Source organism: Macrotis lagotis, chromosome 5 (assembly GCF_037893015.1).
Source record: "Macrotis lagotis isolate mMagLag1 chromosome 5, bilby.v1.9.chrom.fasta, whole genome shotgun sequence".
Lineage (NCBI taxonomy): Eukaryota > Metazoa > Chordata > Mammalia > Peramelemorphia > Peramelidae > Macrotis > Macrotis lagotis.
The window spans coordinates 21,089,202-21,115,177 of record NC_133662.1 but is presented as its reverse complement, the minus strand read 5'-3'; the positions used below and the strand labels follow the sequence as shown (position 1 = coordinate 21,115,177).

General features: G+C 44.3%; 1 protein-coding gene across 7 annotated transcripts; it reads right to left on the bottom strand.

Annotated features, from left to right (window-relative positions):
- Window positions 1–275: 275 nt before the first annotated feature.
- Window positions 276–25,557, bottom strand: TJAP1 (tight junction associated protein 1). Of its 7 annotated transcripts, XM_074237027.1 has the most exons (13): window positions 25,477–25,547; window positions 16,390–16,648; window positions 14,862–14,982; window positions 8,187–8,292; window positions 7,811–7,858; window positions 7,048–7,205; window positions 5,720–5,748; window positions 4,354–4,515; window positions 4,183–4,249; window positions 3,892–3,921; window positions 2,898–3,005; window positions 2,652–2,735; window positions 276–2,093 (listed from the first exon to the last, which is right to left on the bottom strand). In XM_074237027.1, exons 6-13 carry the CDS (start codon window positions 7,165–7,167, stop codon window positions 1,026–1,028), a joined length of 1,668 nt encoding a protein of 555 aa, XP_074093128.1. In that variant the 5' UTR covers window positions 7,168–7,205; window positions 7,811–7,858; window positions 8,187–8,292; window positions 14,862–14,982; window positions 16,390–16,648; window positions 25,477–25,547; the 3' UTR covers window positions 276–1,025. The 7 variants fall into 7 exon arrangements, with proteins under 7 accessions (XP_074093128.1, XP_074093129.1, XP_074093130.1 ...); XM_074237028.1 differs by lacking the exon at window positions 16,390–16,648 and having other exon boundaries at window positions 25,477–25,557; XM_074237029.1 differs by lacking the exons at window positions 16,390–16,648; window positions 25,477–25,547 and adding an exon at window positions 25,216–25,329.
- Window positions 25,558–25,976: the final 419 nt, after the last annotated feature.

Below are 25,976 nucleotides of genomic sequence, written 5' to 3'. Positions count from 1 at the left end.
ACTGTCTAGGCAGCTCAGCCTCTTCCTTTACAGCCCTATAGCTTAGGTGGCTTAGAAACTAGGGTAGGTATGTCTCCATACATACATACATACGTTGTTAAGCTCAAGAAGGGCTGACAGGAATGACTCGATGCTAAGCCAAAGTAACCTGTCTGTAAAAGTTAGCTGGAAGAACCAGGCTGGGAAAGCACAGAGGTAAGTTTAAGGATAACCCACAAGGAAGTCTTAAGATGCAGAAAGGTCCAGAGGGTCAAGTAATTCAGGTGACACAATACTACCGATAAAATAGTTTATTTCTGATTTTAAAATAGACTCATCAATGTGAAAACTTCCAAAGCTGAGAGTAACAGTCTAGAGCCAAAGGAGAGGAGGGGCACCTCTAGTCTTCCCTAGGTCTAGGGCCAGCCCAGGCTCCACTCCACTTCTGTCCCCAAAGAGACAGAAAGCCCTAAAGCCATCCTCTTTTCACCCTTACTTCACAGGGCCAACTAAAATTGGGAAGGTCCTGCAGCAATATATACCCTGGCCATGGAGAGGTTTTCAGGCAAATAAGTAAATAGAAATTTGGGGTTCAAAAAATGACCCCTTCCCCCAAAATAAACTCCCTTGAGGGAGGTAGACTTGGGGACAAATACTGACAGGACTTCCCCTACCCCCACTCAAAACATCCAGTGCAGACCAAACATGAGATGGTCGAGGTTTGGGGAAAAAAAGATATGGTCTCCTGTGCTCAGCAAGGATCATCACCAAGGACCATATATGGACATATGGTATCCCAGTTTCTAAGAAATGGCCAAGCTCAAGTTGGGCATAGGGACTTCAATGCTGCATCCAAGATCAAAGGATCCCTGCTTTTCAATGGCATGAACTGGCTGGTCCAAGGAACAGAGAGGGTTGGGGAACCTGAGTTTTAGATTGAATGAGCAAGATGCCTCAGTATCCCCCAGGGAGTAACAACCTGTTGGTGTGTATTGGGGGAAAGAATGGAGAGTGTGTTAGTAGGGAGAGAGGGAGAGATGAGGCAGCTAGTTAAGCAAGTTGCCCTGCTCCTGGGCCTGGGTCAAGCTGTCCTTTCGGTGTAAATGGTGCACACCCATCCGTTTGGGGCTTCTCTGGGGACGGTTAGAGGTCAGTCGAACTCTGCCTTCTTCCCCAGGAGGGGTACTTGACCTTTCCTCTTCAGGAAGCAGTTTCTGGCGCTCCTCTGCAGGGCTTATGGGCAGGTTCAACTCATCGACATCCCTGGATGGGGGTGGACTAGGAAAAGGCAACAGTCGGCACCCCTCACTGACTGGAGAGGAGGGCACAAGGCCGGTATCTTCATTATCTGAGGTACTGCCAGCAAAACTGCGCAGATCTGGAAGTGCATCATGCCCAAAGGCTGTACGTTGGGTCAGAGGGGCAGGTGGAGGCGCACGGTCCACAAATGCTCGCTGCCAGCTGGCCAGTAGCAGATCCTCTTCTGAGCTGGCCGAGCTGGCCACTGCACTAGGTGCAGAGGGAGGGCTGCCAAGTGGGCGAGGTGAGGCCTGGGTGGAGGCAGGGCTCCCAGGACTGAGTCGGGTCCGATCTGACCCCTCCTCCACCAGGCTGAGAGAGATGGCCTGCCGGGTAGCATAGGTGCAATTGGGTAGAGGGCTGTTCCTGGGGATTCGCACCTTGTCCTCAGAGAACTCAATCACTTTTCGGCCTGGGTACAGTGGGTGGGGAGGGGGTGGAGTGGGGTAAGGGCTCAGCTTCTCACAGGGAGGTAAGGGCAGCTCTTCATCAGATGATCCCCGAGTACCACCTGATGGGCAGCACTCTCCATTGGCCTGGGAGGTGGGGCTCCTTGGGGCTGTGGGGCTAGCAGGATCACCCAGGGTCCCTTCACTCATGTCCACGTGCACAAAGACATCCTCAGCTACTGGGCGTCCAGCACTGCCAGACTGGGCAGAGTTGAGCAGGAGTGACTCTGGCTTTTCTAGTACTCGAGCAATGACTGAGGTGGGCACCACAGCTCCTGGAGCCAGGCTGGGGGCAGGGTTGGGGCCAGGGGCTTCCTGTGTACTGTGCAAGTGCTTGCTAACCATGTCCTGAAGCTCATAGGGCAGCTGTGTAGGAGAGACACATCGACATGAGTGGAACCCGAGGTTACTGGAACATGCGCCCATTCCTAACTCCTCATTAACTCCCTTAAATTAACCTCTATGGATGGGATTCCTGGATTCCTAAATTCAGGAACAAGTTTAAGGAACTCAGCAGTGACCCCTCCAGATCTCCCCCCTGCTTCAGCTCCACCCTCATCCTTTTAACCTGGGGTCAGTCCTAGGCTACATAGGAGCAAGCAGTTGGTCCCTAGCTGGAGCAATACCGGCACACCCCCTTAACTTTGTGTTAACCCCCAGGCTTTGTCCAAACCGCTCTCTCCCCAATCCCCATCTCTTGGCTTGGGGAAGTGGAGTTCAACTGCATTCCTGCTTCCCCTTCCCCACCCCTTTGCCTCTACTCAGATCCCTTACTCCCATTCTTCAGCCCCTAAGGAAGGACAGTAAGAACAGAGAATCAACAGAGCACAAAGAGAGAGGGGAATGGGTGGGGGGAAAGGGAAGTGGAAGTACAAGTCAGAATCAGAGAAGAGGCCGGGGGAGGTAAGAGTGGGTAACACTCACATCAGCAAACTTATGGTTTCGGAAATGGGACTTGTTGCACTTGAGCAGCTGTACAGCCAGGTTACAGTCCTGCCGGTAGCGCTCCTAGAGGTACAGCACTAAAATTGGTGCCCACTCTGTGGCAGCATGGGGGCTACAAGGATTCCCTTTCCCGAAGACACTGGCTTCGTGATCTCCACAGTCAGAGCTCATGCCACCCACCCTAGCAGCCATGGGAAAAGGTCCATGTACCCACAGGGAACCTACATTGAGCTCCTCTAGCTTGTTGATGGTGGTCTTAGCATCCAGCAGCTTGTTGGTCAGTTCCACAATCTCCCAGTCCAGGGTTTTCCGGTCCATCTCAGCCTTCTTAATCTAAAGTAAGAGATTAAGTAGCCTCAGCCTAATATCTACTGACACTTCAAATCAATCCTGGACCCCTCCCCCCCAACCCCCAACAAATATGGGATAGCCACAGGAGCTGGGCAGCTAAGGTAGACAAGACAAACGGATGGATGGATATACAGACAAAGGGAACCAGGGGCCTCTCCTGCTTTCTGGGGTGACTAAATGGTAGGGATGGGAGGGGGCATGGGTTATCACTTTTCACCTAAAAGAAAAGGTAAAAGTGTCTCTGGGCTGCCATACCTCTATGCAACTCAAGGAATTCCTCATGGCATAAGCCTGAGAGGGGGAAAGGTGGAGAGGTGGGGAGAGGGACAACTGAGAGCAGCTGACATCAACTGTTCAGAGGAAGGAACCTTCCAAACACAGGCTCTTACGGAACCAGTGGAACCTTCTAAAGATGTGTTGAGTCAGGGATGGGGAGGGAGGAGATGGAGGGGCAAGCAGCATAGGTGGCCCTACGAGGTATATCTGGAGCACAGGCAAGATTTATTTTAACTCCAGGAGATGGAAATGAGAGGAATACATATTCAGAGTACCCCTCAATACTCCAGCCCCTCTGATGGAAGTCAGTCATCTCTGTTGAATACAGCAGGGAGGACACTGTCCAACACTGGCATCAATTAGTACCCCAAGAGCCACCTCCAAGACTCCCTGGCCCTCCATAGCTCCTGAGAGAAGAGGGCACCCATGGCCACTGCTCCAGGAAAAGGACAGGGCCTGGAACAGGAATAAAGAGGAGGGACAGAATAGGACGCTAGTAATGGAGCCAAGTATAGGGGTAATTAGCCAGGGTCCCAGGGGGTCCCAGGGCAAGGCCAAGGTACAAGAGAGAAAAAACAAACTCAGACGCAACTGCAAAAATCCAGCTGTGGCTAAGAGAGGCCTGAGAGGAGAGCGCAGCAGCAGCAGTGGCGGCATGGGGGAAGGGAAGACGAGGAGAAAAGAGAAACAGCCGTGAGCATTAGGACAGTCCTGACTCAGACAACACACTGCGGTCCCCCACCCTGCCCCCTCCCACTCCCTCAGTTCCTGACCTCCTCCCCGCACTGTGTTTGAGAGCACAGATATCTCCCTCGGGGTCCTAGGGCACCCTGCCCCCTGGAGGACTTGGGTGCCCTTGAGACCCCCCCTCGTGACCAGTTACCAGGGTGTGCAACTTGTCTTCCAGTTCCTGGTTGTTCCTCTGGGATGCTGTGTAGCTGTTCTGTAACCTACAGACATGAAAACAGAGGCAGGGCTAGTTCTAAGCAAGCAGGGCCACAGCCCTGCCCACCCTATGCCAGGTCAGGCCTAGTGCCCCCCAACCCCATCTCACCGTCGGAACTTGTCCTTAAATTTGTCCAGTTCTTCCCGACTCTGGCCCAGCTCCAGTTCCAGATAGTCCTGTCCAATCTCCAGCTCCCGCTCCAGGGCTTCTGTCCGGCTGGTAGCAGAGGCCAGGCGCCGCCGAAGCTCCTCATTTTCCTGCTGCAGGAGCCTGAGTTGGAAAGGGGACCAGAAGAGGACAGGCAGATGAAGGAAAATTGAGGCCTAAAACCTAAACTGTCCTCTGCCGAACTGCTGCTTCTCCTGTCAGTGATAAGGTGATGCATGAAGAGAGTCCTAAGAACTCAGCTGAGAAAGGGGAGGAAGGGGAAGAGTAAACCAGGAATTAAAAAAAAAAATGCAAGGATCAGATTCTGCACCTTCTGTCTCTGGCCACTGTTCAGACTAATGGGCTTCTCTTTTAAAAATCCAGTCCTAGTGCTCAAAGGAAGAGTGTCCTTAGCACTAAGCCCAGCAGGGTCCTCCCACTGTCTGAGAAGGGGCGAAGACAGAAATGATGAGATGAAGATTCTCTCTCCTCAGAACTAAAAGCCAGGGGAAAGGGGCTGATAGGGAATAATTCAGTTAAAATTATCAAATGCCTATGCCCAAAGGGCAACAAAAATGTGCATACCCTTTAATCCAGCAATACCACTACTGGCTCTATACCCTGAAGAGATCATGAAAAAAACATCAATTGTACAAAAAGATTCATAGCAGCCCTGTTTGTGGTGGCAAAGAAATGGAAATTGAGGGAATGTCCATCAATTAGGGAATGGCTGAACAAACTGTGGTGTATATATGTTATGGAACACTACTGTTCTATTAGAAACCAGGAGGGATAGGAATTCAGAGAAGTCTAGAAGGATTTGCGTGAAGTAATACTGAGCGAGATGAGCAGAACCAGAAGAACACTGTACACCCTAACAGCAAATGGGGGTGATTATTATTAACCTTCACGAACTTGCTCATTTCATCAGTGCAACAATCAGGAACAATTTTAGGGTATCTCTGATGGAGAATACCATCTGTATTCAAAGAAAGAATTGTGGAGTTAAACAAAGACCAAAGATTACCTTTAATTTAAAAAAATGTCTTATGTAATGTTGCTATCTCTTATTTTTTCTCAAGGATATGATTGCTCTCTCAACATATCCAATTTTGACCAATATATAGCATGGAAACAATGTTTACTGTCAGACTGCCTTCTGTGGGGGGTGGGGGGAGGGAAGCGAGATTGGAGAAAAAAATTGTAAAATTCAAAAAACAAAAAAAAAATTATCAAATGCCTCCAATGTTCAAGGTACTAGAGACCTCAAAATGAAAAAGGCAGCAGACAAAGAATCATGATGAAGGGCTTAAAGGATAGTACTTACTTCATCCTCTCTGAGTCTGTCAGGGATTCCTGTGCAAAAAAAAAAATCAAAGGCTCAGCTCTGAACGTGAACTCCTCCTATCCTATCCCCTATCCTAACTTTAATATGGTCAGCCAGGAAGGTCTGGGTCACCTACCCCTGCTCTAACCACAAGGTCCTTGCTTCTCTAACTCCAAAGGTCAGAAATACAGAGACCCTGCCAAATAGATTGAACTTGGAAGCTCCTTTCCCTAGCCCTCCATAAAGACATATCCCACTCTCTGTTCTCCAGACAAACAGCGCAAGAATGCCCTAAGGCAGTGGTGCCCTGATGAAGGGGAAGGAGCAAATATTGACTACAAAGCAAACATGGGTGCTGGTTCTTCTATGCACATACTTCTAACCCAAGCTCAGAGAAAGAAGGAACTGAGATGCCTCCTCTCCAGGCACATGGGCAGTGTGCCTGCTCTAAAATTTGGGTCTTAAGCATGGGTGGGAACAAATAAGGGAAGGGAGGAAAGGGACCAGGTCATCACAGAGAAGACTAAATCCTGGGGAAGAGAAAACCTCCAAGGTTGTTTGGAACAGCAGCCGGGAGGGCCGCTGAACTCTAGGTCAAAGATGTTTGGAGAAACATAAATATTTAGGACTTAACTGTGCTAGTCTGTTCTATCTCTAAACAACGATCCTCTGTAGAAGCTCACTCTGTAGAAGCCCCATATTGAAAGTATTCCTCTTAGCAGGACCACTTTATTTCATACCGGTATGGCCAGAATTTAATATTCCTGCAGCTAATAGTAGCTATTATGCTTCTCTGAAAGTTTACGTTACCATCCTGTTCAAAGTACATGATCATTTCTAAAAGGAGATTATACTGAGTACTTCTACAGGAAGATCGCATTTCCCAGTGAGGTCTAGGCTGGCTCAGATTTTCCCCTGAAGTTGTGAGGATGCCTCTAAAACACAGCCCTCTAACTCTTGACACTGCTTCTAGTCAAGCCCAATATCTTTTCTCACCTGAACAATCCAGGATCCAGTTTTGTTCTAAGGCCCCTTGACCTTCCCTGTAGAATGACTGTATAGGATGGCCTTTCTTGAGTCAACTCAAACCTTCTGGAGGCTTCAGGATTTCCCCTGGGTAAGTCCCACTCTGAGCAAGCTGCTTAAATACCACCAAATACCATGAACAGCTATAGAACACTCCAGAGGTACCATTACCTACTCCATGGCCTATTCTATTGTCTTTCCCTGGTTCCCACTACTTCCTTCTAAGACTAAGAGAAGTCAAGGCAGTGGAAGTGCTTGTTGACTGACCAGGACTCTATGCCTGCCAGTAACTCTTAAGTTACCTGGCATTCCATCATGCCAGCCTCTTGCTGAGCCCATGGAGCAGGCAACTCTGGCCGCAGTTCACGGTGCTGTGGCGGTGCCTTGCGGTATGGCTTCTTGGAGGGGGCTGTGCTAGTCATTCTGGGAGAGGTGAAACTCCTTGACTTTCTGAAGGAAGCTGAGGTAGAGAGAGAAAAGAGGAATTTAAAAAAATATTCACCTCCTGCTTGAAGGAATCAAATGAGAACGTACTCTTCATGAAAAAAAGCAATAGTAGGGGCTCAAGACAAGAATCCCTGGACTGAAGAAAACCTGAGACCAAATTGTGACTCGGGAACTTAGTTGCTGTGTGATCTTGGGTAAATCACTTAACCAATTCTCAGTCTCATAACCCTAATAGTGGGGTTATGAGGGTCTAATGAGATAATACGGTAAATGCTTTACATACCCTAAAGTACTATGTAAATAGTATTATTATTATTATTATTATTATTATTATTATTATTATACCTGGATCCCACCTCAGCATCACCAAACTGGTAGAAATGAGTAGGCTACAGATGCTGATGAAAGAGAATGTTGCAATGTCTTATGATACAGTTGCTAAGGAAAAAGTACCCATTTCTAATGCCCAAAACCATAACTGGAATTATATAACATTTACTCAACAGGGAGAAAATAAGTGGATCAATACCTGTGGATGGATGCTAATTACTTTTCTTTCTTTGTTTTTAAGATTCTTGCAAATAATGGAGAATATTTACAATGAGAAATACAACTCACCTTTGGGGCTCAAACTGAGGCCTCACCACAGAGATTCACTCAGGCATTCTGATAGGAAGAAAAGAAGAGTTTGAGATGTACCCTGAGCACCATTATGGCCTCCTCCCACCTCCAAAACAGAAAACAAATCTTGACTAATTACTACGGGGTTTTTGTCCCAACCACCTCTTCCCCAGAAGTTCAGGGTGGGGGACTATGAGCCCAAGAGGACTCCAGGATCCCCAAAGGTTTAGGGTACAGCAAATCTACCACCTAGTTATAACTCTCATGGTGTTACTTCCCAACATGTCCTACCTAAAATTTATCCCAACCTTTTAGCTTGGCCCAAGACTCGCTCCAAAAAGGTTTACTACTTTAGGCCTCTACAGAGTCATACCGTCTGTCTGTCTGTCTGTCGGTAGCTCCCTCTGTTCTGCTGTTCTGGAGTCAGCCCTTGGCTCTCCTCATCCTGGGGCCCCTCCACCTCCTTTGGCTGACAGTGCCTGAAATCCAAGAAGAGGAAGAAAGGAGAAACCGGGTGTCAGCCACCTGTCAGTCAGGACTGCCAGCTTGCCTATTCTCTGTCCCCAGGGTCAAGGATATCCACTAGGAAGAACTAAAGAAAAGACTCCTGCCACCCAGGAGTGAATGGAAAAGGCTATATATGAAGAGTAGATCTTACTGAATCATGAGAACTTAGTTTGTAATCCTTCTCTATAGAATTCTAAAAGAAATATTCCAGACAAGGAATCCAAGAGGCAGGAGAGTGGGATCTCAACTTGCCTCATGCTCCTGGACTGGCTGTCCCCTTCCCTACCTGCCCATTTCTTTCTCAGGGATCTAAAACAACCAAAAAATCTCCAGTGGGTAAGCAGGAAAAGAGAGAAATCTAAAGAGGATGCAAATGATGGACAGAGAGGACATCAGTGGCTATCTTATTTGTTTCCTCAGAGCAAACTGAAGTATGACACACTTCAGAAAGAAAACAATGAAAGATCCAGGAGAGAATGTTCCCATTCCCCTTATTCCCTCTTGCCCTTGTGTGGAAAGCCCAAGGATATTCTCCCTTGCAATGAACACATCTACAGCTTGGGGGCAGTCAACACCAGCCTGAAGTTGAGGGAGGCATTAACCTCAACTGGCCTCTTTGGTATAAAAAACAAGCTCCCATCCCAGTCACAAAGCTGGGGGCTGGTGGGAGCAAAGCAGGAAGGAGCACGTGTTTCTGCTGTCAGGACATGCCCTGGCTGTGACTCTGCACTGCGCTCCTGTTGCATTCCTGCAAAGCCCAGGGCAAGAAGCGTGCTGGAAGGGTGAAGGGAGGATGTAAAGAGAGGTCTCTGTCTGGGCACCCAATCCACACCCTGGGGTGGGGTGGGGCTAAGGGGAACTGGGTCTGGGCCCCAAGGGCAGGAGCCACAACTTCTGAGCTCCCTCTGATGGTAGGGCTAGAAGCATGTCCCCACAGGGCACCGGCAGCATGCTGACTGACTCGCTCTGCAGGAATGCTGGGCAGGCCCACAAGGACAGAGCACATTCCTCAAGAGTGGAGTGGGAGAGCAAACAAGCCACAACCCCACCACCCCCACCCCACCAGGCTCCCGAGAAAGGTATCCTTCAAGAAGAGGCCTGAGGAAGGAAGCCTAGAGAAACCATTAGGCTGCCAGATTTCAAGGGGTGACTCCCCAGCAGAGCAGATGGTCAGGAAGCAGACAAGCAGACGAGCATGAGGCAATGGACCCAGAGCTATCACTATTCAAGTCCAGAACTTCTGGTAGCAGAGAACAGGAGAAAAGAGAAGGAAGGGGTAGCCAAGTCTCAGCAATCACCTAAACCTATGGGGAAGAGGGAGAACATACCCTCCCAGTTGAAATCTCTGAAAGAGAGGCCAAATGCCTGCACATTTTCCTAGTCACTCCACCCCCTGCTTCCAAAGAATGACTTCCTTCCTGCAGGTCCCTTCATGTACCCAACCCCAGGTCTATAAATTTTCTCCTCCCTATAGTCCCCACCTCTTTTTCATGGCACCAGGCTACTGGTGTGAGTAGAGGCAGGGAGCCTGAGCTTTCACTCTCTCTGCTTCTCTCTCAGGTGTCTGGTAACCCTACCTGTAAGCAGATCTGCCCCATTCTAAGCCCTATAGTCCTTGGCTCTGGTTACATCCACATCCTGTGGCTCAGCTTGTCTCAGCTGCTAAAAATGCAAAGGACCTTGAACAAACATTTCCCCCTTCCCACCCTTAAGCTAAGACCAGCTCAAGTTATCAGAGAGAATGACTATCACTGGTCAGTTGAAAATTCATGAGAAATCAACATGAAAGCCACAAACTCTTTTTAAAATATGTCTAATGGCAAAAATGGGACCTGGTATATAGGTACCACGTGGGGAAGGAGAGCCTGCTGCTATAGAAGAGAAGAGAAGATAATTATTAAGTGGATCATCAAATAGGAATCTATCTGGACAGAAAATATAATTTATAGTTAAGAATGAAATTGCTGATTTCCAGGAGTTGAAGCCATCCCATCCACATCATCATCCTCATCCCTGATCTATTCATGTACACTGTGGCCTTGCTGAGGTCATCTGGCTCCATATCTTAACTTTTGAACTTCTAGAGTGAAAAAATAATGTTCTGTTGGAGGACAAGGGACAGGGCAATAATTATATATCCACAGAGCCTACTATCCTCAAAAAGAGAAGCCCTGTGGAGATTAATTACAACTGGATACAATAAAGAGCAAAGAGCAGATAAAATAGTGAAGGGAGGGGGCTGAAGTAGAGCAGTGAAGGAAGATTAGGAGAAAAGTCAGAGAAAGCTACTCTAGTGCCTCCACACCCCGCCTCCTTTTCCTAGAAACTCTTGAATAAAAAAGGTCTTCCAAGGACCAGAATCTGACTTAAGATAGTTTTCATGTGGTTGGAAGGATTTAAGGGAAAGCAGCTGGAGCTGGGGGGAGATGGTAAACTCCATAAAGGCTCAGGAAGAGTTTTGAGTGACTGTGGCTGAGCCAGTTCTATCTCCCTTGAGGTTGGCATGATTCAAGGCAGTCCCTTGGAAATCACGATTTCCCTCAGGATGGTCTAGTGGAAGAAGCTCCTAACTCAATCTATCATATGGGGGGGGGGGGGAGAGAAAAGTTCAGGCCAGGCTAAACTACAGAAATAATTGATAAAGAAAGGTAGGTTAAACCTTGAGAACTCTTACTGCCTGGATCAGTCCAGAGGTGCCCTAGACTCCAACTACTAGAAAGCCACACACACACACACACACACACACAGCTGGGTCAATCATGTGAAGTCCAGTTCCTAGGAAAAGAATACACAAAGCTGCTCCCTCCCTAGCCTACCCCTTTCCTCTATTTCTTCATAACATTCATTCTTCACCTGACTATAGGCTGTGACAGTAAAGAAAGGAGGGGAGAGAGATGAGGCCATAGCTAATTGTCATGTTTCAATCTGCCAGCTGGGACAGGCCGCCTGTTCCCACCTGCCCTGTATTAAATACCTTCTCCCTGATTATACCCCCATGGGGCACGATTATCAACCTCCAAAGAACAAAGTCTACTTTCATCAGAAATAGGACCAGACTTGCACAGCTAGCCTACGGAACAGCTGGGCAGGAGGTGAGCAGACAGGAGGAAATCTATTGCAGTCTCCATGCCATCACTGCCCCCCATGCTACCACACCTGTTTCCCTGAGCCCACGGAGGAATGGGGAAAGGAACAATGTCATCACCTCTGGCTCTTCCCTGATTATTCCCTTACTCCTAATAGAGAAGGAATGCAACTGAGCAACAGAGTCATTTCCAAGACCCCAACTATATGTGTCTGTGTGTGCACACAAATTTCAAAGAGTAGCCCCTTATACCTAGTTTTGCCCAGTCCTCTCCAACACACACACACACACACACACACACACACACACTCCTCTTGTTCCCATAAATTGGGGAAAAAGGGCTCCTAAATGTTGTTGGCTTTCAATGGCACTTTAAATTCAAAATCATCCCCAAATCTAATGACTACATCAGTTCTGTCAAATCCAACTGGCCCTGGTTCAGTTTCCTCAGTCTTAAAAAAGACTGAATCTCTATCAAAGCCATCATAATACAGAAGAAAAAGCAATGTAACTCCTGATTTCTGGGTTCTACTTCCCATTCTATCACAAATATCCTTATAACTTTGGGGAACAGGCATAATTTAAGAGAAAACTTCACTCAAGTTCTCATTCAGAAAAATCTTTGGGGCTAGAACACAGAGCCTAAGTGCCACCTCAGAAAGAAACCAAGAAAGCCAAACAAGAAAATAGTCTCCTAGGGGAAGGAAACTGTATCCCACCCAAGTCTGACTATTTTTACATTCCCCTTACAAATCAGGGCTCTCTTTCTTAACCAAATTCCAGGAAAGTCAAACCCTAGTACTCCATGAATCCCTTTCTACTCTGTCTCTCAACATTAAGGGACATATCTATCACAGAAGCAAAACAGGGGTTCACCATAGAAAGGGCTTCTTCTGCAATCAGACAGTTATCCCACTTATCCCCATGTAACCCTACAAATCTGCAATTCTGGGCTGAGGCACACAGGACCATCATCATTCCCCATGCAGCTGGCTATCTCTCCCCACCACAGTAGATCAGAGCTTCAGTCTTCCGGCGCTTCTCTTGCTACCCTTCCCCCCTTCTTCATCAGGTCAAGTGTGCAGCTGTTACTGAGATGCATGAGCAAAGCCTCCAGCAATCCTGGGCGCGTGGCAGGCAGGCAGCCAAGAGTGTAGGGGTGGGGTCTGGGAGGAGCATCAGTTTAGTGTTAGGAACTCTAGTTAGATGTCAATCTGCTCCCAGGCCAGCCCCTAGATCAGTGACTAACACTGACCTTATCATCCAATTCAGCCTGTTGCCCAGGCTACTAGTTTGGTCCTTTAAGAAGACTAAGAGTGACATATCCTCATTAGTTCCAAGAAGATGGGAAATGTCTGGGTCCAGGTAACCACCCTGAGCCCCTTAGAACCAGTGCTGATTACTTATAAGCACCTACCAGAGCAAACACCTCAAGAACTGCCTATCTTATCTTCTGCTTTAAATAAACACCCAAAGGAACAAAGGGAGCCCCTATTTTATTCAAGACCAAGTTATAATACATCTGGCAATGAATGCTTCCCTTGTTTACCATTCAGGCCCCTATGCTAATCTTTAATCATCCACTTCCAATATAGAGAATGCTGAGTTCACTGGACCAAAAGTAGCCTAAACCCACATATCTAGGACTTCTCTTTCCCAAAGAAGGCAGAGCAATTAGTATTTCTGACTGGAATTTTAGCTCCAAGTCTCTCTGACTGTTTTTTAGGGTTGTTGTTTTTTTTTTTTTGCAAGGCAATGGAGTTAAGTGATTTGCCCAAGATCACACACTAGGTAATTAATTATTAAGTGTCTGAGGTCGAATTTGAACTCACATCCTCCTGAGTCCAGAACCAGTACTCTATATCATCAACTGTGCTACCTAGCTGCCCTCTTCTCTCTGACTTTCTTTAATGGTGTCACTAACACACCCTTTCTGACTTCTTCATACCAACCCCAGGATTACAAAGAAAAGTGTACACATGCAATTCTTCTACTAACCAAAAGCAATTTTCTTTCTAGAAATTTTCTTTCCAAAATTTAGTATCAGGACCTCCTGTTAGAAATGGGGTGGGAGGGAGCAGCAGGAAAGAGGACAACCAGGACGATTAAACAATTAAAAATTTTTTAATCAGAATAAAAGGGACAACAGCATTTATCTGGTTACCCTGTTCTTCCCTACCTTGTCTAAGTTTGCCAAAGGAAAACTGAGTGAAGTGTCCCATTCAGCCTGAGTTTTCACTCACCCATCTACAAGCCAAGCTGGGAGTGGTAAAAGTCAAAGACTGGGTCCTCTCTCCTCTCCCTGGTTAAGTCTTCCTTTATAGTAGTAGGCTCAACTTGGGATAAAGTCCACCCCCACCTTCAGACGTGGAAAAAGGTCAAACTTCACTCACCACCCACTTCAAAGAATAGGGAAAAGCAAGAGGGCAAAGTCATGATTTAAAATGAGACACCAGAATCTGGATACCAGTTTCACAGGATTAAGAGCTGGAAGTGACCTTAGAAAGACATCTAGTCAAAAGAGAATCAGAGAACCTAATCACAAAGCTATGGTAAGGCACAAAAATTCAATACGCTTACTCAAAATCCAAACTTCTTTTCTCTATACTATACTGACTTTCAGTTTTAGGGGCTAATTACTCTTTTTCTGGAATTCCCCAAAGCCTAACCTAAATTTCTCCCCAATCTCCCCTCCCTGATACCAAAATTTCTCTTGAAGAAACCTGGAACTACTAATCTCCAGAGGGGAGAGGTAATGGGTAACCCACCATTCTTTTCTCTGCACTGTGCCACCTTAGCTGCCCCTCCCACTATTCTTTTCAATGAAGATCAAAGATAACAGGACCCTTGAGATAACAATGGAAATGAGGGGAAGCTGGAAGAGGAGTGTCAGTGTCAAACTATCAAGAAGATACGGTCCTCCAAATGATAAACCTCAACTACAAACCCTTAAAAGGGGATATTCATAGTCAAACAAGACTGGTAAACTAGGGCAGCTAAAGTGGTACAGTGGACAGAACACTGACCCTGGAGTCAGAAGGACCTGAGTTCAAATCTGACCCCAGACAAGTGCCTAACTGTGTGACCTTGGGCAAGTCACTTAACCCCACTGCCTTAAATAAATAAAAAAATTTTTAAAAGAGACTGGTAGGGGCAGCTAGGTAGCACAGTAGATAGAACACTGGCCCTGGAGTCAGGAGTACCTAAGTTCAAATCTGGCCTCACACACTTAATAATTACTTAGCTGTGTAGCCTTGGGTAAGCCACTTAACCCTATTGCCTTGCAAAAAAAAAAAAAAAAGAGCCTGGTAAAATAAGTAAAGCATGAATGAAGGGAGAAATAAATACATGAGTTCATCAGACAGCAGGAAGCAACCAGGCTCAAGTAAAGACTCATGGAAGGAGATTGGCTAACAAAGCATCAGAAGCACAATATACAGCTAGGTTCAGACTCACGGGGTTAGTGTCTTCTCCCAAACCAGCCAGTTCTTGTTGTTAGCAGCAGATTCATGGCAGATACCCTTCAGGCTCTCCATATAAACAGACAGCTTGGTTTACGAGCAGCCCAACTCTGGAGCTGCAAAAAGAGAGAAGGGATGCCAAACTACAGGAGACCACAACTATCTCCTCCCCCTTGCCTGGGGGATGTGTGCCAGAGATGCTCTCAAGGAAAAAAGGTTCAGGCAGACCACCCCCTTCAGCAGGTTTGAAGAACTATAGAACACAATTCCTGGAGGAAGCATCACAATTATCTGGGCCTCACCTTCCATCAACCAACTATGCCTGGGCACAAAGCTTTTTCTTGAACCAGAAAAGAAAAACAAAACAAAACAAAGACCCAAAATAATATGAGTTTTCACAGTAAGGGTAGATAAAATCAGGGAAGAGGGCATTACTGACAGAGAAACTGGCTGCCTTCCCTATTTCCTGCTCTACAAATACTGCTGCCATACTTTTGGCAATCCCAATCAAAAATGGTGAGTGATAAGAGTTTGAGAGCAAACCCATGGCTGGTACTGCTATCTTTCTACTTAGCCTATGCCAGCTAAGTCCATCTTATTTCTTTCCACACAGGCAACAAGTAGAAAGAGAATGAACAGACCAGCCTCAGAACTGAGAAGATGCCTACAGGAATTGCATAAGAAAATGAAATACAATGGGATAGTATCTGGCCATACTCTACATGCCAGGAGGGGATAGTTTGTGTCCTATCAGCCTCATGGGCTCTGAAAGGGCCTCTAGGATATAGAAATCTTATACTCAGCAGAGAACCTGTGTCCAACAGAGTTCTTTCCATCTCTCCCAATAACAAAAATCCAACAAAAAGGAGGCCACATCCCCCTGAAGGGGGGGGGGGGGGGGGGGGGACTGCACACTCATCCAGGATCAACTCTACATATGAAAATATTTTGACTACCTTTTCAAGAAGGTAGCAGTAAACCCAAGCAACAGACCGTGTGAAGCAAGAAAGGGAATAAAACTTCCTTTCTACCTCACTTTACCCCCATTCCTGCCCTGAAAATGCTTACAATGGAAGGGAATTTATCAGGTGCTAATTTTGGAAATATTAGGGCAAAAAGCACTTGAGAGGCAGTACACTAGCTACTGAGGGCCAATAAAATGAAAAGTCCAAAGCTGATAACACCTGCTGGGTTTAGGAAGAGCAGGGAGTATACAGGCAGGGGAAAAAAATGGCACAGGCAGGTGGGGAGCTATGAAGAGCTGTGGGTTCCAAACCTCTGTCTTAAAACAGCCTCATGCTGGTGCTTACAGCTGCCACTTCAGCCTAGAGTTGGTCTTGGCAAACTTAGTAGCCCAAGAAAGAGGAAAGGATACCTTGCTCAGGGCTCAGACTCTTCTAGATCTGGTACTGTAACTCTTTTCTAATGAGTTACAACTACTACCATCAAACAGAGAGGGAAAACGAGAGACTCTCATAAATCCATTTCTATTTGCTGAGCTATCCACCTCTTGGAACACAGACCTTTCTGTTCTTTGGTATCTGTGGATAAAAGGCCAGAAGCAGAGGAAGGCTTGACAAGGAGGAGATGGGAAAGGTCTCTGGAATCCATCCTTGCTCTCAGGAAGTGGATGTCACGCATCACTGCTGGTCCATTGGAAACATAACTGATCAGATTTCTTAAATTTAGATGGAATGGAGAGTAACAGGTTGTCTAGAAATACTCATTCACTGGAAAATTCTTCCAAACTCCAGTCTGGGGGACGGGGAGAACTGTCTCTCTCTTTTAACAGAAACAGAAGCAAAAGGGAAGCTAGTTAATATAAAAATCCTGTTTGACAGTTTAGGCTCCAACCTATCTTCCCATTCTTATTTTATGAAAAGAGTATAATAAATTATGACCTAATAACTTAACCCAGGATAGAAGACTATTCCTAATTCCCTGAAAAAAAAAAAAAACCCATGTGCACTCACAGAGGGCTACCCAGGAATAGTATTTTTCTGACTAGAACTAAGGAGGAAAGAAAATGGAGGAGTCACATGTAAGGTAGGATTGAGCTCAACTTACTTTCACTAGAAGTTCCAAAAACTAGGTCTCCAAATGAGCAATAATTCTAATCTGATTAAATTCAACAAAAATTAAGCACCCACACAACATACAAACTGCACAATAGGGATACAAAGATGAAAACAGAACACTTCTAACCTGAACATACAAAAAGCAACATGAAGAAGAAATTGATTTATTGCATTTGCCTTCAGATGTATCAATTCAGTTGTGCTGGGGGTTTTTCCTCCTCTCCAAAAAAACACTATTTGTCATAAGTGATAGTTTTCTGAGAGGCGCAGGGAGCAGGATACATGGAATTACTACAGTGATATAAGAAATTTAGAATGGAAATAAAAACTTATTGTTAAAAAAGTGCCAGGATTCAACTTGGATCAATGTATACCCTGGAAACAATGTAAAGACTAACAGACTGCCTTCTGTGGGGGGTAGGGGAAGGGAAGTAAGATTAGGGGGAAAATTGTAAAACTCAAAATAAATAAAATAAATAAAATCTTTCAAAAAAGTGATAGGGACAAAGGAGGTATCAAGAGAAAGTATTTTAGGAGAAGGTAGAAGGCATTTACTTGTAAGAGATTAGGGAGGATTTCATTTAAAAAGGTAGCACCTAAATTGAGCCTAGGAAGAACAAAGATTTTAGGAGAAATTACAAAGGAATATATTTCAGCCACAGAGGATAACAATGTGAATGTACATAAGAGAAACTTTTGGATAAGACTGGGAATAATTAGTTTAGTTGGATATGAATATGTGGAATGTAAAGTAAGCTTGGAAGATAAAAGTGGTCCCATACTGTGTACTGGCTTTTAATGCCAACCTAAGCAACTGCATTTTACCCTATAAGCAATGAGGAAGTCACCATAGGGGAATGAAGTGGTCAGAATTGTCCATTTATGAGTTATTTAGGTAGCTATGTGAATGATGGATGGATAAAAAAAGATTCAAGGCAGGGAGACAAGTTAGTAGGATATCACAAGAGTTTAGCGAGGAGGAAGAAGGGTACAGTAGGAAAAGAACTTGTTTAGTGGGGGCAGCTAGGTGGCGCAGTGGATAGAGCACTGGCCTGGAGTCAGGAGTACCTGAGTTCAAATCCAGCCCCATTCAATTGCAAAAAAAACCTAAACAAACAAAAAAAAAAAAGAACTTGTTTAGTAACCCAAGTTTTGTCTCTTATACCTGTTTGACTTAAACAAGTCACTTCACTTCTCTGGGTCTCATTTTTTTAATCTGTAAAATAAGGTGAGAACTATTTAAATAGTCTCTCAAACTTCGCTATTCCAATTCTAAATTTAGGGTCCCAGGTGATAAAAGCCTGAGCAGGGATACTGACAAGAATGGAAAGAAGAGAATCAAGTGAACAATACCACAGAGGCAGAATTACCAGGACTTTGCTAGATGAAGAGGAGAGAGAAAGAATCAAATTGGACTTGGAGGTTTTAAGCTAGATTCAATGGGAGGCAGGGAGGTGGTACCATTCATGGAAATGGGTAATAGAGAAGGACAGTCATTTTTAATAATAAAGGTTTCTTTCTAAAGAAGGATAATGAGTTAGTGGGGCAGCTAGGTGGCACAGTGGATAGAACACCAGCCCTGAAGTCAGGAGAACCTGAGTTCAAATCCGACCTCAGCCAATTACCTGTGTGACCCTATTGCCTTGAAAAATCAAAACCAAAAATAAATGAATGAATGAATGAAAGAATGAGTTGAGTTTGACACATTAAATTTGACCTATTAAGATATCAGGAAGAGTTGTTCAAAAGGAGAGACATGAGCACAATCTGGGATAGACACTGGGCTAGGATATAAGGATTTGGGAGCCTCTGGCATAGACATCACAACTGAACCCAGAGAGGAGAGCTGAAAAAAGAGCCTCAGAGGAGATACACATAAAAGTGAAAGAAACTGAAAGGTCAGACAGGAACAGGGTCCTGAAAGATGGAGATGCTTTTTCAACCTGGTTCAATTTGGTCACTTTAAAAATTTTCTTGATTCAATTTTTCCTATTACCCTAAATATCACCCCCTTTTACAATTTGATAACAAGGAAGTAACCACCAATGGTTTGAGCTTCACCTCCTCTCATTCCCCAACTTCTCTTATGAAGCAAGTTCTATTAGAGAATAAAAAAAAAATTCAAAACCAACAGAAAGGGAAGCCATTAACCATATATTTCAGCCCTGGATAAAAAGTATTAATGTTGCTTTTATTAATGCTATTTCTTAGAATTTATAGTTTATATAATACTGTTCCTCTAAAGATTCAGAATGTTTTCCTAAGACCCACTCCTTCATTCTCCAAAAGGGGCAGAGAGGAGGAACTTGGTTCTGGTCTCATCATAAAGAGGCAGCAAAAGCAAAAGTCACATCAACTGATTCCACTTCAGTTTTCTATTCTCCACATGCCACCTAATTCCACTCTAAATCTTTCTGTTCTGTGCTCACAATGAAGTTACACACTAAAGAGGTGTAGTGTTTCTGGGAACTAACTGATTCAACATAGACATATTAGAGCCAAATAACAGACTGGAAAGAGGTGCATCAAGAGCTACCAAAGACCTACACAGAAGAAACCCATCCATTTATGTTATATAGAGCAACTTGAGCCTCTTCCCTGGTATATTAAATTTCCCAAAAACCTGAAAGAGTTGTTAAGCATGGCAGTTTAATTATTTACAAACTACCTTTGGGCACTCTCAGTGTTTCCCATACTTTTTCAACGCATCTATGAACACATCTAGAAATAGAGGGAGGAAAAGGATAGGTGCATCCCTGAAATTCACCACCCAATCATCCATACACATAGTTATCTGTCCAATAACACCTCTAAGTACATGAGGTACCCATAAGCCATTAATGATGGCATCCCTACTCACCCACCTCCCCTTTCAAGCATGGTTAACATCACATCCACCAAGGAAACATCAAGGAAATTCAAGGATTGAAGAAGACACACATCAATTCCATTATCGAATTACACTAGGGAACTGTGCTCTCCAAGCTAATAAAGTACACAAAAGGCACTTCCATCCTGTTTTGCAGGACTTGGACACTGGGAAGGAAAAGCAGATGTGACTTGAGAGTTATGCCAAAAAAGTCAATCACAGCTAGATTTTAGATACATAAAAATTTTTTTAAAATCTATGTGTTCATTCATTTCTATGATTTTAAATTTTGATTTATTTTTCCTCCTAGTTTATAGAAAAAAACACTTCTTTTGCTAATCTGGGTATTTTATATTTTTTTAAAGTTTTCATCTAATGTCCGATACATGATCAGCTTCATTAGCATATAACTAGGTAATTAATTTCTGATAATTTCCTTATTTCTTCTTCAATAAGTTTTTTAAATTTCTGATAAAATTTGGTTTTCCTCTTTTTCAATCAGGTTAACTAATTTCTTAAACTTTATTGGCTTTTTAAAATAGTTTCTAATTTTATCAATTTGATGAGCTATTTCTTTTCAATTTTATTAATCTTTAATTTTTATAATTTCTACTTTGCTTAATTGGAGACGTTTTTATGTTCATTTTAAAAACTGTTATCTCAATTCACTGATTTCTCTGTTGATGGTGTTTATAGATACAAGTTTTCCCCTCAAAACTGCTTCAATTGTATCCATAAGTTTTGGTAAATTGTTTCATCACTGTCATTTTTTTTAAATAAAATTTTCTATGTTTGTATAATTTGTTCTCTGATTTATCAGTTTATAATTATAGGAAATCTCCAATTACTATTTGGAGTACAATATTATTACTACTCCAATTCATAATACGTTCTTTAAAGGTTCTTCATTAAATATAATTTTTATCATCAGTTTAATATCTTTTATTTTTCAGTTTTTTTTATGACATCTTTATACCGGAATACATGGTAAATTTTTATAAAGGTGCCATTATCAAGCTGAAAAAAATAGATAAATTCCTTTCTATTCCCATTCAGTGGTCACAAAAGATCTATAATCTCTAAGTTTTCTAAATTTCCATTAAGTTCTTGAAATCATTTGTTTAGTTAAATTTTATGAAGGCCTGAAAAGGTACATTAAGGCCACACAATTGCATTTATTTTTCCCCTCATTCAATTAACTTTTCCATTGGGTCTACATTATCTGATGCATTTTTATTAAGTATATCTATTGTTTTGCTATCTATGGTGCCTTTTGGCATAATGGCCCTGCTTATCTGTTTTTATCTTGTCTATAGTTATAGTAGTCTTACCTGAGATCATGCTATTTCTGCATTTTTTTTCCACTTTGATTTTGCTCCAGTCCTTCATTTTAATTTTAAGTAAATTTTTGTGTTCAAATGTTTCTTCTAAACAATACCTTAGTTGGATTCTGTTTTCCATTCTGCTATCCTCTATTTTTTGAGCATTCATTCACATTTTCCCCTATCTCTCCCTATCCCTAGGAATTGAAAAATTCTTATGTTTGAGATTACCAGACTCAGTTAAAAACCCTAGAAGGAGAAAAAAGAAAGATACTGAAATAGAGAGGTGAAAACTCAGAAAAAAAATGGTCTCTTTCCATCAAGATTTTCCCTTCATAGACTGTCACTTCTCCTACTCTTTTCCCAACCCACTGAAAAGCTATTACATTTTTTCAAATGTTTACTGGGGGAAAAAGTATGAACTCTACCTGACTCAAAAATTCTATTGGCAACAACCCAGAAAGTTATTTCTTATTTTCTATGAAATTATTTCTTTTAAAATGGTTTTTATTCCCTCCCCAAATGGAGTGTCTACTATAATTCAAATAGGATAAAATATGGTATGGAAAAAATGTAAAGACTGGCAAACTGCCTTCTGTGGAGGGTGGGGGGAGGGAAGGAAGATTAGGGGAAAAAAATTTAAAACTCAAAAGTAAGCAAAGTCTGTAAAAGGATAAAATATGGTGGGAGAGGGAAAAAGAACTGGACGTTTGGTGAGTTTACTTATGCCTTAAAAATGGGAGCCCTGTCAACAACCTTCCTGAAATTAAATCACGTGCTAAAACATGCCCTGAGTACAAAGTTTTAGGACCTCTACTGAAATATAAAGCTATAGTCCACAGAGACAACACGCTTCAGCACGCAATGCTCTTGCAGAACAAATCCAGATAAAGTACAGCATGCTGTAATTGCTATATATTTGTGGGGGAGGGAGAAAAGTCCAACTCCATATAACTCGGAATTCATTGCACAACCACAACTCCTCCACTTCTCCTATATAAAGGATTTTTCACGTCATATCATATCAAGGAGAAAGCATCAGAATACTAGAAAAGAAGGCGTGTAGTGTACTAAGGTCCCAAATCTGGAGCTCTGTGGACAATCATGATGTATGTTTTACCCTGCTCACAGCATAGTGATTTATGGAAGCAAAAAAATGGGCCCAGAGGGTATGTTAAAGATGGAACATGACTCAGAAGAAGGGAAAGAGTGAGTCTAAAATACAGGGCTAAGGAAAGCCAGTCAACCAAATACCTGCCACGCCTCTGGACGTGTGGCTTCAAACACACCTCTTTCATATCAGGAGAAAGAGAAAGGGGGGAAAACGGGGCAGGAATAGGGGAAGGAAAAAAGTGGAGAAAGAGAAGGGAAACAAGGAGGGAGAGGAGAGAGAAGAAAGGAGGAAGGAGAGGAATAAGTGGAAGGGAAGGGGAAGGAATCTGACAAAATATCCACAACAGAATAAAACAAAGCAACACTGGACATTTGGCTAAATCTGCTTGAGGTTTAAATACCCTGCCAGGAACTTGCCTTTATTTAACATGCTATATTAGAATCTCCTTTGTTTTTGAATTATTTTTATATGGAGGTAGGGTCTAGGGGACCTAAGGGAAGTGTGAAATTCCTTAATTCTTTAATAACATGATTGGCCGTTCAATTGTGGGGTTTTTTTTGTTTTTTAAACAAAACATTGAAATGAGTCCATTTTCAGGTTACAGACACCAAAGAGAATTCTGTATAGGAATAGGGAAAATCTCAATGGTTTCCAAATACAGACCAGCAAAGGGCTCTGAAAAAGATAACCTCAGAACAACTATTGCCCTAAATGGTGAAAAGAGCTGAATAGGAAGAGAATCCCTTGTTTCATTAGCATTATGACTTCTCCAAAAGAATAGGACTTGTGTGGCTCTTCATATACACTACATGCTGTGAAGAAAGTCATATTAGGGACTCAGGCCAAAGAAATGATTCTTACATCTCTACCACACAGAAAGTCCCAAATGAAGACTCAGTTCCATGGTTCATGCCTTCAGTTAAAAAATCATTGGAAAGATCCTTAACATGTTGATATTGAAGTGAAGCTATTTTTTGCTAAATACCTGTTGATCCATGTTCCTCAAAGCCTAAACCTAAATTTTGCCTTCAGTCAACCCCAATATTATGCCACCCTGGTTCCCACTCCGCCAAAATAAAAATTTGGACTAAAAAATGAAATAATGCCAAGAGGTGTGTACAAAACATAGGTCTCTCACTAGAATCAAGGGGAAGGAAGAAAATAAATATTGGTAGGCTGCGTACTTTGTGCCAGGCAAAGTGCTAAGCACTTTTAGAAATATTATTTCATTTGATCCTCACAATTCTGTGAGGTAGCTATTATTATTATTATCATTATCATTATTATTATCATTATTATTCCCATTTTTCCCAGGGTCACACAGTCAGTGACAAATTTGAACCTGGGTCTTTCTGACTCCAGGCCCAGCACTTTCACCACAGTGTCAAGTTTCCTCCATAACTATGTTAGCTTTAACTTCCAAGAATGCTTTTACAAAACAAGAGAAATATTCCCAACTTGTTAGCCTTTTCTAGACCCTTAAAAACCAAAATGTTGCCATCGCAGTCATGTGAGTCTTTATTGTCCTAAGTGACTCCTAACCTGTTAAAATCATAGATTTATTCTTGGGAAGACCAGGTCCTGATAAGGAATAGTCCTATCACCCAAACCCCAAGACTAGGACCAAATATTGAATTCCACTGGAAATAAAGCAAATAGTAACATTTTTACCTTTTCTTTCCCTTTAAGTCTGTTGCCCCTCAACTTAGGTTTGATTCAGTTGTACCTAGCAAAAAGTGGCTCTGTAGTAAGGAGAATGAATAGGAAGTTATCAATAAAGGGAGGTCTGAGAAGGATAAGGGCAGGGTCTGGCCTCCTTTTACAAGCCACAGGGTATTGTCTGCCAAACAGGAAAGTAAACTACCACACCCCCAAGTCTAAACCAAATTTAGCAATTGCTAAATAATTCTCAGGCATCACTGAGGCTAGAAAGGTGGCTAGGGAGCCAGAAACTATATAATTGAATAGACACTTCTAAAGTCTAATTTTAAAAGAACTCAATTTCTTCTTTTACACTTTAAAATTTGAATTTTTCCATTATGTATTTGAAATCCCACTTCCTACTAGGATAACTAATAATCCCTGACTGATATAAAAAGGAGAAGAGAGTATATACTCAAAAGACCCAGATTACTAGCACTTGGAGAATGGTCAAAGAAATAAAAATGAAGAGGGGACAATATCAGATTGCTGGAAAGAAAAAAATGGAATTCAAGATCTTACCAAAAATGAAGCTGAAAACTATCTTTACATGTAAGTTGAAAAAATAAATAAATAAAATTTTTAAAAATGGATAGTGCACCCTCCCTGGAGTCAAGAGTGCCTGAGTTCAAATCCGGGCTCAGACATTTAATAATGACCTAGCTGCGTGGCCTTGGGCAAGCCACTTTAACCCCATTGCCTTGCAAAAAAACTAAAAAATAAAAATAAAAATAAATTAAAAAAAAAAAAGATAGAGACAGGATTCTTCTCCCCAAGTCAAGGGTCAGGAGAGAAGGGGGCAGGGAGAGAACATACTTTAAACACTGTGAGAAATGCACAAGCACCCAGATTTCTCCCTCGGGAGGCAGAAAGGAAAGGGGAATGGGCGTTATTCCTGATGCGACACCGGGTTGCCACAGGCAACTTCCAAGCTCTGGGCCTCCTCTCCTCAACTGGGCCAGCTCATCCCCTCCGCTCGGCTCCCCGTGGCAATCACACGGACGAAGTTAGGAAAAGACTTTGTAAGCCTGACTAGAAACGTCACTCGGCGTCACTGCTGCCCAAGCTGACTGCGACTCTGGAGGGGAGCTCCTTGTCCACTACAAGTCTCCTGGCCGGGCCGGGCCCTCGCCAGCCACGGGCTCGCACAAGTCGCCAGTGCCCCCCGCCGGCCTCCGGCTGGGGGGCTCCCGTGCCCCCCTTCCTCCTCGCGGCCCAGCCCCCCGAGGCGGGGGTCCCGGGAGGGCGGTAACGGGACTTCTCACCCTTGCGGCCTCGGAGGGGTCCGGCCTCGGGCTGCAGGCGGGCAGCGGGCCCCCTCCTCACGCGGGCTCACAGCGCCTGCCCTCTCGGCCCGGCCTGCGCCCGCAAGGTGGGGAGGGGCCCCTCCCCCACCGCCCTTCCCCCACCCAGCCCCGCGCTAACCCCTCGCGCCCCCCCTCGCCCCTGCCAGCCTCTCCCAGTCCCTGACGCCGACTCCCCCCACCCCCGCCCCCGCCCGACTCCTCCGGCCCCCCACAACAAACTTTTCACCGCCGCCCGGTCCCTTCAGGCCGCCATCTTGCCGCGGGGCAGGCCGGGTAATCCTCGGGGGGAGGGGCGCAGCCGGAATCCCCACGCAAAGCGGCGAAGCGCGTCACCCGGGGGCGGGGCCTGCGGGGCGGGGGCGGGGCCTGCGGGGCGGGGGCGGGGCCGAGCGGGAGAAGCTGGGCTCTGGAGGCGGGCTGGGAGGTCCCTAAGGTTTCTGAGGTTTTGGAGCCGGAGCGAACGCTAGAGAAGCTCCGGATCGTTCCCTTTGTCTTACACACGGGGACCTGGGGCCCAGAGGGCTTCAGCCACTGGGCACGGAAGAGCTGGCAGCCCCCGGGTCCTCTGACTCCAAATTCAGAGCTCTGCCAGGCTGCAAATGGAAGGGAGGCCACGGGGCCGGGGAAATACTGGAGGGCACCGAGGACACCCTGGATAATAATACTAACATTTATCGAGTGTTTACTGTGAGCCAGACATTGGGCTGAGCTATGGTGAT

What these genes read in the sequence shown, in the direction of transcription:
- TJAP1 (XM_074237028.1), bottom strand. Translation starts at nt 7,167, where the DNA reads ATGACTAGCACAGCCCCCTCCAAGAAGCCATACCGCAAGGCACCGCCA. An exon ending in GCCACAGCTGGATTTTTGCA is followed by an intron (nt 3,006 to 3,891) that starts GTTGCGTCTGAG and finishes CTCTTACTTTAG; the next exon opens with ATTAAGAAGGCTGAGATGGA. An exon ending in ACAAGCTAGAGGAGCTCAAT is followed by an intron (nt 2,736 to 2,897) that starts GTAGGTTCCCTG and finishes CTGTACCTCTAG; the next exon opens with GAGCGCTACCGGCAGGACTG.